At 30.8% G+C, this 12,904-nt stretch overlaps 2 protein-coding genes across 2 annotated transcripts; one reads left to right on the top strand and one right to left on the bottom strand.

Annotated features, from left to right (window-relative positions):
- The first annotated feature begins 3,727 nt into the window (after positions 1 to 3,727).
- On the top strand, positions 3,728 to 9,930 carry LOC130806214 (nucleolin 1-like). The gene is made up of 15 exons (XM_057671210.1): positions 3,728 to 3,885; positions 3,968 to 4,010; positions 4,101 to 4,270; positions 4,716 to 4,811; positions 4,911 to 4,991; positions 5,200 to 5,307; positions 5,393 to 5,500; positions 5,896 to 5,952; positions 6,344 to 6,435; positions 6,515 to 6,632; positions 7,164 to 7,252; positions 7,363 to 7,444; positions 7,548 to 7,639; positions 8,770 to 9,087; positions 9,673 to 9,930. The coding sequence occupies exons 1-14, from the start codon at positions 3,853 to 3,855 to the stop codon at positions 9,062 to 9,064; spliced, it is 1,464 nt and encodes a 487-aa protein (XP_057527193.1). The 5' UTR covers positions 3,728 to 3,852; the 3' UTR covers positions 9,065 to 9,087; positions 9,673 to 9,930.
- Positions 9,931 to 10,243: 313 nt separating this feature from the next.
- Positions 10,244 to 12,373, bottom strand: LOC130806215 (uncharacterized). The gene is made up of 3 exons (XM_057671211.1): positions 12,152 to 12,373; positions 11,335 to 11,535; positions 10,244 to 10,634 (listed from the first exon to the last, which is right to left on the bottom strand). The coding sequence occupies exons 1-3, from the start codon at positions 12,222 to 12,224 to the stop codon at positions 10,453 to 10,455; spliced, it is 456 nt and encodes a 151-aa protein (XP_057527194.1). The 5' UTR covers positions 12,225 to 12,373; the 3' UTR covers positions 10,244 to 10,452.
- Between the last annotated feature and the right edge of the window lie 531 nt (positions 12,374 to 12,904).

Genomic DNA, 12,904 nt, shown 5'->3' with positions numbered 1-12,904 from the left:
CTTTATGTTCGAGTCTGAGGTATGTTCGCAGTTACTAATAGCGAATAAAAAAATTGGTCAAAATTGTTGATTGTGAACAAAAAAAGACAATGTTATAACGTTAAATAGGACAAAAAAAAGTCATGTTTGTTTAACTGCGAACAAACATGACACTTTTTTTGTCCCATTTAATATTATGACATTGTCTCTCTTTTGTTCGCAGTGAAACAATTTTGAATTTTTTTGACCAATTTTTTGTTCGCTGTTAGTAACTGCAAACATACCTGACCTTAGGCTCGGACATAGAGACGCTTATTTTTAAAATTAAATTTATCCAAGACTTAATTTTTTTTTTGTTTTTTTTTGTTAAAATTACTTATTTGTTTCACATTTTCTCATAAATTCTAACAACAGAGATTATCCAAATTAACATCAACATTATATTAAATTGCCCAATATATTTTGTTGTAATGTCATGGATTCGAGAGGATAGTTGTTTCACAATGAGATGGATTATATAATAAAAGTCTATTTCTTTAATTAATTACTTTGATTTTATATTTAATTATTTTAATAGACTAAATATACATAAATCATTTCAACATAAATAGTTTTGCCATGATTCCGTCTCACTTAAAAATTTGTATTTTAATTTTGTTTACATAATCACTCAAACAACTACCAATATGTACTATAGTCGAGTTATTTATGTAACGTACCATATGGAATTATGCGAATTTTTGAAGTTGTTAAGCAAAAAAAAATTAATTAAATAAATTAAGATTCAAACTATTTTCAAAAGTAAGCGTGAAAATCCCAAATTTATGGTTTGGAGTTGTTCGCAGTTAGTAACTGCGAAGTGCGAACAGGTCAAAAAAGATAAAATAGCTGTTCGCAGTTACTAACTGCGAACAGCTATTTTGACTTGTTTTTGTGCAGCATGGTATTCGCAGTACTAACTGCGAACAGGTCAAAACATGACAAATAGTTCGCAGTTAGTAACTGCGAACAACTATTTTGTCTTTTTTGACTTGTTTGCAGTTACTAACTGCAAACAGCTCCAAACCATAGGTTTGGGATTTTCACGCTTACTTTTGAAAATAGTTTGAATCTTAGTTTATTTAATTAATTTTTTTTTTTTGCTTAACAACTTAAAAAATTCGAATTATGCACCAACAACCGTTGAAATGTTGATTGATAAAAAGTAAATAAAAATAATTGAAAAGTTTTGGGAAAAATTGAATAAAATATAAATATTTTCTAAAGTTTATAAAACAAGCTTCGAAAAATTATAATTTTCAAAATAAACGTCTTTATTTTTGAATCTAAGATCAAGTTCGTTCGCTGTCACCAACAACGAACAAATGAAACAAAATTTACCACAACTTTGTTGGCAGTTGAAGCAAATAAAAGAGAGACAATACAAATTTTTTGTTATTTTTAGTCCTTTTAAAACATTATGACATTATTAGTAACAATGAACAAAGTTGTGGTAAATTTTTTTCTCTTATTTGCTATTAGTAACAGCGAACAAACCCGACCGTAGGCTTAAACACGAAGACGTTTATTTTGTTTTTAAAATTTTTGAAAGCTTATTTTGGAATTATTTTTAAAAAAGTTTATTTTATTCGATATTTCAAAGTTTGGTCGATTTGGTGAACACAACAGTTGAGTCCATCGACTTAGCTCAATTGATATTTGAATATTCCAATTTCAAAAATATTCCTAGAATAAGTTTCAGAAAATTTTAATTTTCAAAATAAGCCTCTCTATGTCAAAGCTAAGGTCATATATTTGTTAGTTGTTATTTTATTTATAGTGAACAATGAAGCTGGTAAAAAAGTTAAAGCCCTTTGTTCGCTGTTACTAACGGCGAACAAAAAGAAAACAATATCATCATTACAGGAAAATAAATCATACCAATTGTCGGTTCGCTGTTATAAACAACGAACTAATATGTTAGTTTTTTTGTACATTTAAAAACTATGACATTGTCTTGCTTTTTGTTCGGTGTTAGTAACAACGAACAAAGTTGTGGTGATTTATTCTTTTGTCTTTTAACATGTTCTTCTTTTGTTCGATGTTATTAACAGCGAACAAACTCTAACCTTAAACTCGGATACGGAGCCATTTATTTTGGGAATTAAAATTTTTCGAAGTCTATTTTGAGAATTAAAAAAAAAAACTCATTCAATTTTTGTCGATATTTAAACCCAAAAAGGAAGGCCTTAACACACAAACAGATAGTACACAATAATATAAAAGACGGTCTAAGCCGTGCGATTAGCTCAAACCCTTTTAATTTTTAAATTTTTAAAAATTCTAACATGTCAATATCAGTACTTAAAAATTCAATTTTAAAACTTAAAAGAACAATTTAATGACTAAAAAGGTCGGCTTTAAAGTTTTTAACACCATTTATAAAGGTTTTTGTCATCCAACTTTAAAGTTGAAATATGAATTTTGTATTGAAATTGGTCTTGTAAGTTGTAAGTCTTCAATGCTTAAAATATCAACTCTAAAGCCTTAAAATTAATTTTTTAAGTCTTAAAAATGATCTTTTAAATTTGAGAATTGCGCTCACCCAATAAAATACGTGTCACATATCAGATAGTCTCACCCAAAATTTTGTAATTTAACAATATGGAGGTAGCAAACTCACCCGTAATTGAAAAACAAATATTTTGAGAAATTGAATAAGAGTCCAACATTTGTTATGAGTAGAAAAAAAATATTATATTTAGAACCCAAGTATACAAGTTTTAATATGTTCAAACCAAATTAAAACTTTTAAGAGATTAGAGCTTGTACACATAGTGTCATAGTCTAAGTATGATGCAACATAATCTCATTCAAAACCCCTCAAACTCAAATTTACTTTTCTTTAAAATAATTTTTATCCTTTTAAGTGTAGGACTCTCTTCAAGAAAAAAAAATAGAATCTGATATTATATACTGTACAAATTATTATATGAGATAATTTCACTATGAAAAACGTTATATTTATAAGTTAAATAGTTTAATTTATATCGATTTGTAAAAATATAAGCTTTTTATTTTAATATTGTCTTAGTGAGAGATAATATATCACACAAGAGTAGTTGTATTAAGGGGTGTTCAATTTATTAGAATATAAGCTGCTAATTATATGCTAATTGTATGCTATTATGATAATTGTATGTACAAATTCTTGTATAAGACGCTCTCACCAAGAAAGTGGCGGATGTAGCATGTAGTCACGGGGTCAATTGACATTAGTTACATTTTAAATAAAATCAAGTAGTAAATGTAAAATGTACACTAGATGAAGTAGTTAGTATATTGTCTTTCACATGGGTAACCAAAATTCAAAACCCATGAATTGTGTTTTACATAATTGTTTTTAATTATTGAAATCACTTGTTTTTTTCAAGGATCGCATGAGATAGACTTATATATAAGTTAAATAACTCAACTAATATAAATTATTATCATATAAATTTATTGTTTTGAGTTTGTTTCACCGAAAACGATTTAGAATAGAATTTAAGCCTATTTTTTAGTATTCAATTCAAATTCATGATATACTTCCTCTATTCAATAATATTTGTTATTAATAGTGATATTTTTCCACATAACATATTACAATCAGTAGCAAGTCTTATCTAACGTTGGAAGTAAGAGCTAAAAGACAATAACCCATCATCCAAAACTCCTAAACGTAACTTCCTCAGTTCCTCTCTTTAAGCTAAGCCCTCAGTCTTCACTATAAAGTCATCTCACTCTTATTTTCTTCATTTCCAATATTTTTTTCCAGCCGTAAAACCCTTCTTACATTAGGGTTCTGCTGTTTTTCCCTTTTTCCTCCCCTTAAACCCTAATTCTTTGGCTGCCATGGGCAAGTCTAAAAAGAAATCTACGCCCAAAGTTCGTCTTTTTATTTCATCTATTTTTTGATATTTTATGCCTTTTGATTTCATGTCACTGATTAATACCTTTTAATATGTAGGTCGATTCTGCTCCATTGGCAGTTGTTAATTCTGAAAACAAAGGTTTATAATCTTGCTTTTTTGAAGTTATTATTTTTTGAAATTGTGTGGTTTAATTGAGAAATGTGAAATTTAATATTTTTTGTGGTTTAGTCAAAAGAAATGGTGAAGATGAAATTGCGAAAGCAGTAAGTGCAAAGAAGCAGAAGATTGAGAGAGACGAAACTGTTGTAGCTAAACAAAAGGCGGAGGAAAATAAGCCTAAGAAAGTTGAAAGTAATTGTGAATCTAAGGATGATTCTTCCTCAGAAGATGAATCTAAGGTCAAATATTTGATCTATACATTGTATTTAGAATTACACAGTTATTCATTTCTAGTTTCTTGGTTAAAAAGATCGTAATATGATTGTTTTTGGTGAATATTTTGCAATTATAATTGTGTTTTATGTATATTGACATTATTCTGAATTTAAGATATTTGTTGAAATCTAATGTGTGTTTTAGTGAATTTATGAGCAGTTCATATTTATAATTACATTATTTTGTATTTCATAGGTATTTAGGTTTTAGTTGTGTTGCTTGATTTAAATGCTTGATGGTAATTGTGCCTAGCGTTGCTAAACAGTGTTGTTTGATTGTTGTCCAATTGCTTTTAATTGCTTATTTTTCTGTTATTTTGTTTATTTGTCCTTGACATTTATTTTGGAGCTGCTTGATTGGCGATTGTATTTAGTTTATAGTTTGCTGATGGTATATATGTTATGGTAGGCTGCTGTGGACCAAACTAAACCACTGAAGGAAGCCCCTGTTGTGGTTGAGGAGACCAAGAAGGATAACAGCTCTGATGCTTCTGATGTTAGTGATGTAAGTTGATTAACTTTCCAGAGCGAACATTTTTTTATTTGATCAACATTTTACGTTGAGCTATTGCTTAGTCGTTTTGATGCTTTTTTCTTGTTACAGGATGAGCCAAAGAAGCAACCTGATGTGGCTTTGAAAAATGGCTCCAAAAAAGATTCGTCTAGTGACGATATTTCTGATGAGGTAAGTGCTACTGTTTGTGGCATTATGGTTGCGTACCAGTTATGCATTACTGTAGTTGACTTTGAATTCGGTGGTATATATATACACACATGGGGACTACACTTTTATTTTGGGTACTGAAACCAATTGGTGTATTTGAAAAGGGGGAAAGTTGGTGTATGTGTAATTTGTCTGTATTAATGCTGTGCATTTGCATGTGCATTAACAGACCAAGGTTGCTGCTAAGCCTGCTGCAGAAGTGGAGCAGGAGGATAGCAGTGGTGATGAAGAAAGCTCTGAGGAAGATGAAGAGCCTCCCAAGGCAAATCAGGCAACGGTATTTTGTTGTCATCCGTTCGATTGCGTTCATTTTGAATAGTTATCTCTTGTGTGTTTATAACGATTTTCTGTTGTGCTATCAGCCAGTAGCTGCCAACAAGAAATACAGCGGCACAGATAATTCTTCTGATGAAGAGAGTGGTGATGAGGAGGAAAGTGATGATGAGAAACAACCAAAGACTCCAAAGAAGGTTATTGTTTGTTCATTTTATGTTATTTTTATGGTTCATGAAATTTCAGTCTTAGTACTAGTAGACTCTTTTTAAGGGTTTTACATAAAAGCATTTTGGTTGCTATTCCTGACTAGTATTCAGTTCTTTTAGTTATAGCTGATGGTTACAATTTTTTTTTTGAGCCATAAAATCTTGTAATCCAGCAATTAAACACATTTGGAGTTAAACTTATGTCTTTATAGGCTGAATGTTATGTTTGAAATTTGTTGATACTCGCAAGCGCGATCAAAAATCAAGATGTGTATTGTTACCCTTTTTATCTATCAGTAATTGAGCCATTCTTGGATTCAATTTTTTCTTGCGTTTTGAAACTGGAGATTAACTTCTGAAAAACTCTTCAAATTTGTTTTCAGAATACAGATGTAGAAATGGTTGATGCTCAAGAAACCAAGAAATCTGCATTGAAAACTGTATGTACTTTAATCAGAAGCTGAATAATCATGCTACTTTCTTTCCTTAAATTCACTTCCTTCAATCATGCTGATTTTCTCCTTTTCATTAAGCGCTGTTTATAAAATTAGTAACCCCACTTGCTGCCTTGTTGGGTACAATGTGGGCTTATGTTAAACAAGCAGCTGTGATGTAAATATGCTAAGCTGATGATGTCATATGTTAAATTGTTTTGGTTTATGTGCCTGACTTCATATGTTGAAACTTAGATTTTTGTATTGTAATTCTCTATACATTCAACATAGTGTTGTGAATATACACATAGTTTAATCTTTTTAGGTGTTGGTTGGGTTACCTGTGTGTTTAGAGACGTTAAAACTGTAATTTTTATCATGCTTATTTTACTTGCAGCCCGAAACTCCTGCTATTCAACAAAATCAAAATACAGGAGCAAAGACGCTGTTTGCTGGGAATTTATCTTTCGATGTTCAAGAATCTGATGTGTATGTATTCTTGTTTTCCCACTAGAGGTGATGTGAGATCATAAAGACTGCATTCTCAAATTTTTTTATATGATTTCAGGAAGGAATTTTTCAAGGATGCAGGAGAGATTGCAGAAATCAGATTTGCGTCAGATGCTGGTGGTAGATTTAAGGGATTTGGCCATATCGAATTTGCTACTGCAGAAGGTGCTCAGAAGGTGAGCCTTCATGAACTTGCAATTGATCAACTGTTGAGTACCAAAAAAATGTCTTACTTTGTATTGCATGGCTGTCATTTAGTATTGTGATTTGTGAATTGTGATTGCTACTCTCCAATTCACATCAATTGCCTTACTTTTAAAGATGAGATACACTGGAGTCTTTTGCATTTTTATCATACCAACAAAACTTGGATTTGGTTATCATTGGTTTTTATTTTTGTTATAGAAACTACTATAATTAAATGTGTTTGGTGATTTCTGTTTCCTTAATATGTGTGACTTCATGTGTAGATAAAGATATGTGTTTCATGCATTCTTCAAGGAAAGAATTATTAAATCATATAATGACTGGTATTTTAATTATTTATATACTTTAGAATTGCTTTTCTCTTATAGTGAACTCTGTTCATTTAAATTTAAGTTTATTCCTATTGTTCAACAGGTTCTCAAAAACCTGTAAAAGTTTTCCTGTTGCATTCTACATTGAGAACCATATTTATGCCGTTAATTTTGATTGTCTATATACAGGCCCTAGATTTAAATGGTCAGCATTTATTAAATCGTCCTGTAAAACTTGACCTAGCTCGGGAGAGAGGTGCAAAGACTCCTAACACCAGGTTTGTAGCCAAGAATGAAGTCTTTTCTTATGGCTTGATGTTTTTCTTACAATTCATCTTTTTCCCTGGAAAAATTAAAGGCGACTGTTTTTGATTTGCTTGTGATACAGAGAAAATTCATTTCAGAAGAGTGGGGGCCAGAATTTAACGATATTTGTCAAGGGATTTGATACTTCAGCTGATGAGGATGATGTATTTCTTTTGCCTATTGACAGATGAATCTATTAGTTTATTAAATATAGTAGTTTGTAAGTCAATTCCTTTGATTTGATATTGTGTTTCAATGCACCTGCAGATGAGGAATTCCTTGAAACAGCACTTTGCCTCTTGTGGAGAGATGACAAGGGTGTCTATCCCTCCTGATCGTGAAAATAATTGTCTGAAAGGGTTCGTATATTATGATTCTTGCTTTTTCAACTGTTATAACTGAGATCATTCTTTGTTAGAAACCGGTAATTGTGGTTTGTGTGAACGGAGCAGATTCTATTCAATACCCCTTGCCAGCCTCCTCACGTATACGGTCCTCCTATATCTGGTTGGATATACATGTTAGACTAGTCAAAAGTTTAACATTTTGTCTTAATCTTTCTTTTTGGGGTTTCTGTTATAGAAATTGAAGCATATCTGCATAGAAGATTCTTGGCATTGTCTTTCATGCTTTTTAGCTTTTTGCTGGTGTTGTTTAAAGTTTTGAAACTTGATGGCTTTATATCGAATTTGCTCTATTGCTCTGTAATGAAGGAAGGGAGTATTCCAGAATATATTATAGATTAGACAGAAAGAAAGAAGTGAAGGAATGCTTGTATATTGTGATAATAGAAGAGCAGTGTGCCCAGCCTCAACTCTGATTGGTTGAGTAACTTCCAAGGTGCTATACACCGATTTCTGAAAATATAAGCAAAATAAGATAACATCCTCAACCCTCTATTTATTTACATCATCTGTTATTCAAATTACTCTAACAGAATGCTAATAAAAGTGACTCAAACTACCCAGCTGTATAACAAATTCCTCCTTTCACAACAACTTTGATACCTATTCTAGAACAAGCTGATAACCAACTTAATTCCTTCTCTTCCTCCTATTGTAAGTAAGTTGTAAGGCTGGCCTTGCTGCCTGGCTGCTACTTGGGCTGGGCCTTTATCCTTCATGGAAGTCATTACATGCTTTTCATCTGTTCTTTGTTTTCAGCTTATGTAATTGGCGATAGTTTCTAATGGGTTACCTTCATAAATCATTTGTTGAAGTTAGGGCATTTGAGTTTTTTGTTGAAGTTTTCTCAATTAGCCTGGCTGAGTATTCTTGTTGGCATGTTTCATTTTTCTTTTCCCGTCACTTGTCTGTGCACCACATTGCTTGAACTGTTCTACTCATTGTATTGCATATATCTAGTTGGCTTTCTTGAACCCAGAACTATGCTTGCTTGGCCAAAGTCTTTTGCGACAGAATATCATTGTGGCTTCTATTGTCTTCTATATATGTACATCCTTATTTATGTCTCTTCATATGCTCTGCAGTATTGCCCACATAGATTTTGTGGACGGTGACGGGTTCAACAAAGCACTTGAGCTTGATGGATCTGATCTTGGAGGTTCTTACTTGACTGTGCAAGAGGGCAAGCCAAGAGAAAGCGGTGGAAGAGGTGGTGGTGGTAGGTTTGGAGATAGACGTGGTGGTGGTGGTAGCAGGTTTGGAGATAGACGTGGTGGTGGTGGCAGGTTTGGAGATAGACATGGTGGTGGTAGATTTGGCCGTGGAGGCGGGGGCAGAGGTGGTCGAGGCAGAGGAGGGCGCGGTACATGGTACACCTAACAGGTTTACTGCAACTGTACCAGGTGAGTTTATCCAATCAATATTAACATCATTCTTGAAAATTTTCTTTTTCTATTGTTATAGTCTCACATTGAACATCTCCTTTAGATTTTAGGCTTGAAGTAGCTTTTCCATCAACAATTGCTACCAACTTTAACTTGACTCGGTCATCTCTTTATCATATCTACCATTCCTTCCGGCTCCTGCTGAACCCAAATCTGAAACGTTCCTCAAGCCAAAGATTGTAAGCGGCCTGTAATCTAAAGTAGCCTATTCCCTTCATTGCGTTGTCTAGGGCTGTACGACCAACACGATATTCCATTACCCCTAGCCTAGGTGGGGTTAGAGGTCAAACTCATGCAACCTTATCATCCTAATAACAATAGGTTGTCTTTCGATTGATCCTCAATAGCATATATCGTAACAAGTGCACATAATTTTATTGGCAACAAAAATAATATTTCCCAATAACCTTTCTATTTTCTGTTGCAACTTCCTTTACCCATTTTTCCATAACCGATAACCGATCAATGAATTTAGAAAAACATCAATACATCTCGACATTTGGTATGTATTTTCTGAAAAATTTACTCCCTTTGTCAATGCAGGAAGGAAGACTACCTTTGGTGATGATTAGTAAACTATGCAAATGGCATGATATCTGTTCCATTCTTTTTAAAATATTTTGCGAAGTTTATGCTCAATTTTTTTGGGCAAAAATTTTGTTCCTAAGACAAAAAGTTTTGCTGAGTAGTTTTGTTTAATTGAAATAGAGGGATGTAATTGTTCTTTGATATTTTTTATGATATCTGTCAAATCTAGAATACAGAAAAAAATGGAATGGACAGGATTTATCTCCACTGATATTTCTTATTATTATTCTTATATTTTATAAAGCGGGATTTGAAGGTTAGATATATGTAATTCTCTTTGGAAAAAGAAGAGAATTTTTTCAGTGAAACTTTTATATTGCAAACATAGTTTATTATAATTTGAAATACAAAACAATGAAACTCCACTCCACACAAAAAATTTATCTGGATTTCATTAATTATGTAAATGTAACTGCGTTGAGCTTATTTTATTGCCTTCTAATTCCCTTAAAATTTGTATTTCATATGAATTGCTTGTTTGCATTGTTTTGGTTGAGAATATTTAAGGACGTATGGAAAATTAAAATTCAAGTTGAAATTCCTAATTCCTAAAATAGTGTAGAAATTTCATTAATACCAAAATATAATGGACTATAAGTCTACATAAAATGGAATACCACATGTATAATATATTTGCATATTTTTTTTTTAAAAAAAAAAATAATATAACTTCAAGATGAATGTAAGGATGAGCACAAAATTAAGTACTACAATACTAAGACCTTGCTTCATTCTCTAAAAAAAAATCTCTTGGTTTTGGGTTTTTCTTGCTGAATTCACTAATTCTTTTAATTCCTTGACAATAGCACTAATATTTGATGATTGCAATTCCAACTCCAATTCTTTCCCTAGGGTTAATTCAATTCCCAATGTCAATTTTGGACTTAGACCTTTTGGCAATTTTCCAAGTATTGGAGCTGCAAAAATATAGTAATTTATTTTATTAGTTAATTAAATAAATTACGTCAATATTACATGTCGAAGCATTTACAAAATAATATTGAAAATTTATACCAAAACTAAATAATCATGTACAGTAATTGTTCTTGATAATTATTATTTATTTTTCATAAAATTATAAGATTCTAATTTATACAGAGTATTTATATTTATTTCTAAATTCATTAAGCTACGAAAATTAAAATTCCAACTATAATGTCATTAAAATCTATGTTATACACATTCTAGTTGCTATTAATTGAGCAATTTGTTCTTTTCTTAAAATAGTCACATTTTATTACAAAAGAACTCTTTATTATCCATCTCATTAAAATCGCACTGTAAATTTATACACAACAATATTATTTCAGTTTGATACTCCTGCTTATTAGACTTACTATATGGTTAATTTTTGATATATTATGGTAAGAAATTTTGTGAGAAAACTTTTCATAAAATTCAGTTTTTGTATTTAAATCACTTCATTAATTTAACAAAAATAAATAAAATCAATAGTTGAGTATTCTTTTTTTCAAGACAAAATCACAAAAATGAAGAAGCTCTATCAAGAATTGTAAGTTAGCTTTTATTTTCATGCTTGTAATTAAATTTTGATTTTTAACTATCCTCACAATAAAAATTTAGCACTATCACAATCATGTTAGCTTAAGTTCTTACCATTAAATAAAGCAGTTATATCTGGTTGATGAACAATTTCTGATTTTCTACCAGCAGAACTCACCAATTCTTCAACACTCTCAGAAATTTCATTATAATTTTGTGAATGCATATCAATCTCCAACTCTATTTTTAGTGTTATTCCAAATTCCACTTCCCAACCTGGTGGCCCACCTTTTGGCATCTTCCCAATTACTGAACCTGCAATAAATAAATAAATATTATCATAACTTAGATTCATAGTTGGGAGACACTTAACCGCGACAACAGTAATGAATTGTTATTGATTTTCAAAGTCAAATATTATATATTGTTAAGATTAAGATTTTAATGTCAACGTTTACTTTTATGAAGACTCTTGTCTCTTAAAAGAGATAATTTCAAATAAGAATGACCATATTTTTATTTTCTTTTTAATTTGTATTAATTAAACTATTTAATTTATATATCTAATGTATTTCATAGAGAGATCATCTCTCACAAGTCACAACAATTTGTGATAAAAGTTTAATTACGAGAGAAATGCCACTTAGCAAAAGTAAGTAAAACTGAAAAAAAAATCATCTTTATTAGAGTACCAGTGTATTTTGCTTATAGAAAATTATGATTAAAGTGTGGGTAGGAAAAAATGCGGCAACCTATACCTATAAAAAAATATGCGGCTCAAGTTTATTAAATTAGTATGATAAAGTATTCATGTCCCTAACACATTTATACTCTATATTTAATCTCTCATTTTTAAACAACTAACTACTTTAAACTAAAAATAGACATAAGAGCAATTAGAAAATAATAAAGAGGGATATACATTACTAACCTGGTTTATTTAGGAAGAGCAATACCAAAATTAGCATTGTACAAAGGTTATGGAAAATCCTCTGCATTTGCATATTTGCTTAGAAATGAGGTAAACCTTAATCAATTGAAGCTAATCCACTATATTAAACTTCATAAGCAACTAAAATAAATAAAATCTATGAAAACTATGATAATATTATTTTTTTTTAGAAGGGAAAATTTTTTAATTACAAAAGTAGAAAAAGCGTAGCCTAGCATATTTGTTTTTATAACAACATTTTGATGGGCAACTGGGGTACTTTTTTCAGAAATTTCTCAAGGATAAGACAACAAATATCAATGAAATTTAACTTTGAAGAAATTTCTGGCCAACTATTAGGAAATTTCCTCTTTGCAAATTATAGTTTATTCGTTTTATGTCTTACAAATTACAATATTGCTCTTGCTTATCGGTTCATGTTCTTAATCTTTGTCTTTTATCTTTTTAATTTACTTTTTTTTCTCCGACTTAATTTTTCTTTCTACTAATTTCCACCAAAAACGATATAGTGCTAAATAGTAATCGTCACCTCTATTACAAGACTTTAATACTCTGTAATTAAATATCTCTTTTCATAAGAGATTGTCACACTTTCTTTTTAATCTGTCTTTTTAACTTTGTTACAATTTCTTTTTATAGAAATATCAAATATCCCTAGTCCTCACTACTTTGTTTTATTTTCATGTGCATAATTTAACTCTCACGCACACAGTTCTAAGTGACTTAAAGTAG

Source organism: Amaranthus tricolor, chromosome 2 (assembly GCF_026212465.1).
Source record: "Amaranthus tricolor cultivar Red isolate AtriRed21 chromosome 2, ASM2621246v1, whole genome shotgun sequence".
Classification (NCBI taxonomy): domain Eukaryota; kingdom Viridiplantae; phylum Streptophyta; class Magnoliopsida; order Caryophyllales; family Amaranthaceae; genus Amaranthus; species Amaranthus tricolor.
The sequence above is the reverse complement of the archived record's forward strand: the minus strand, read 5'-3'. Positions and strand labels throughout refer to the sequence as shown.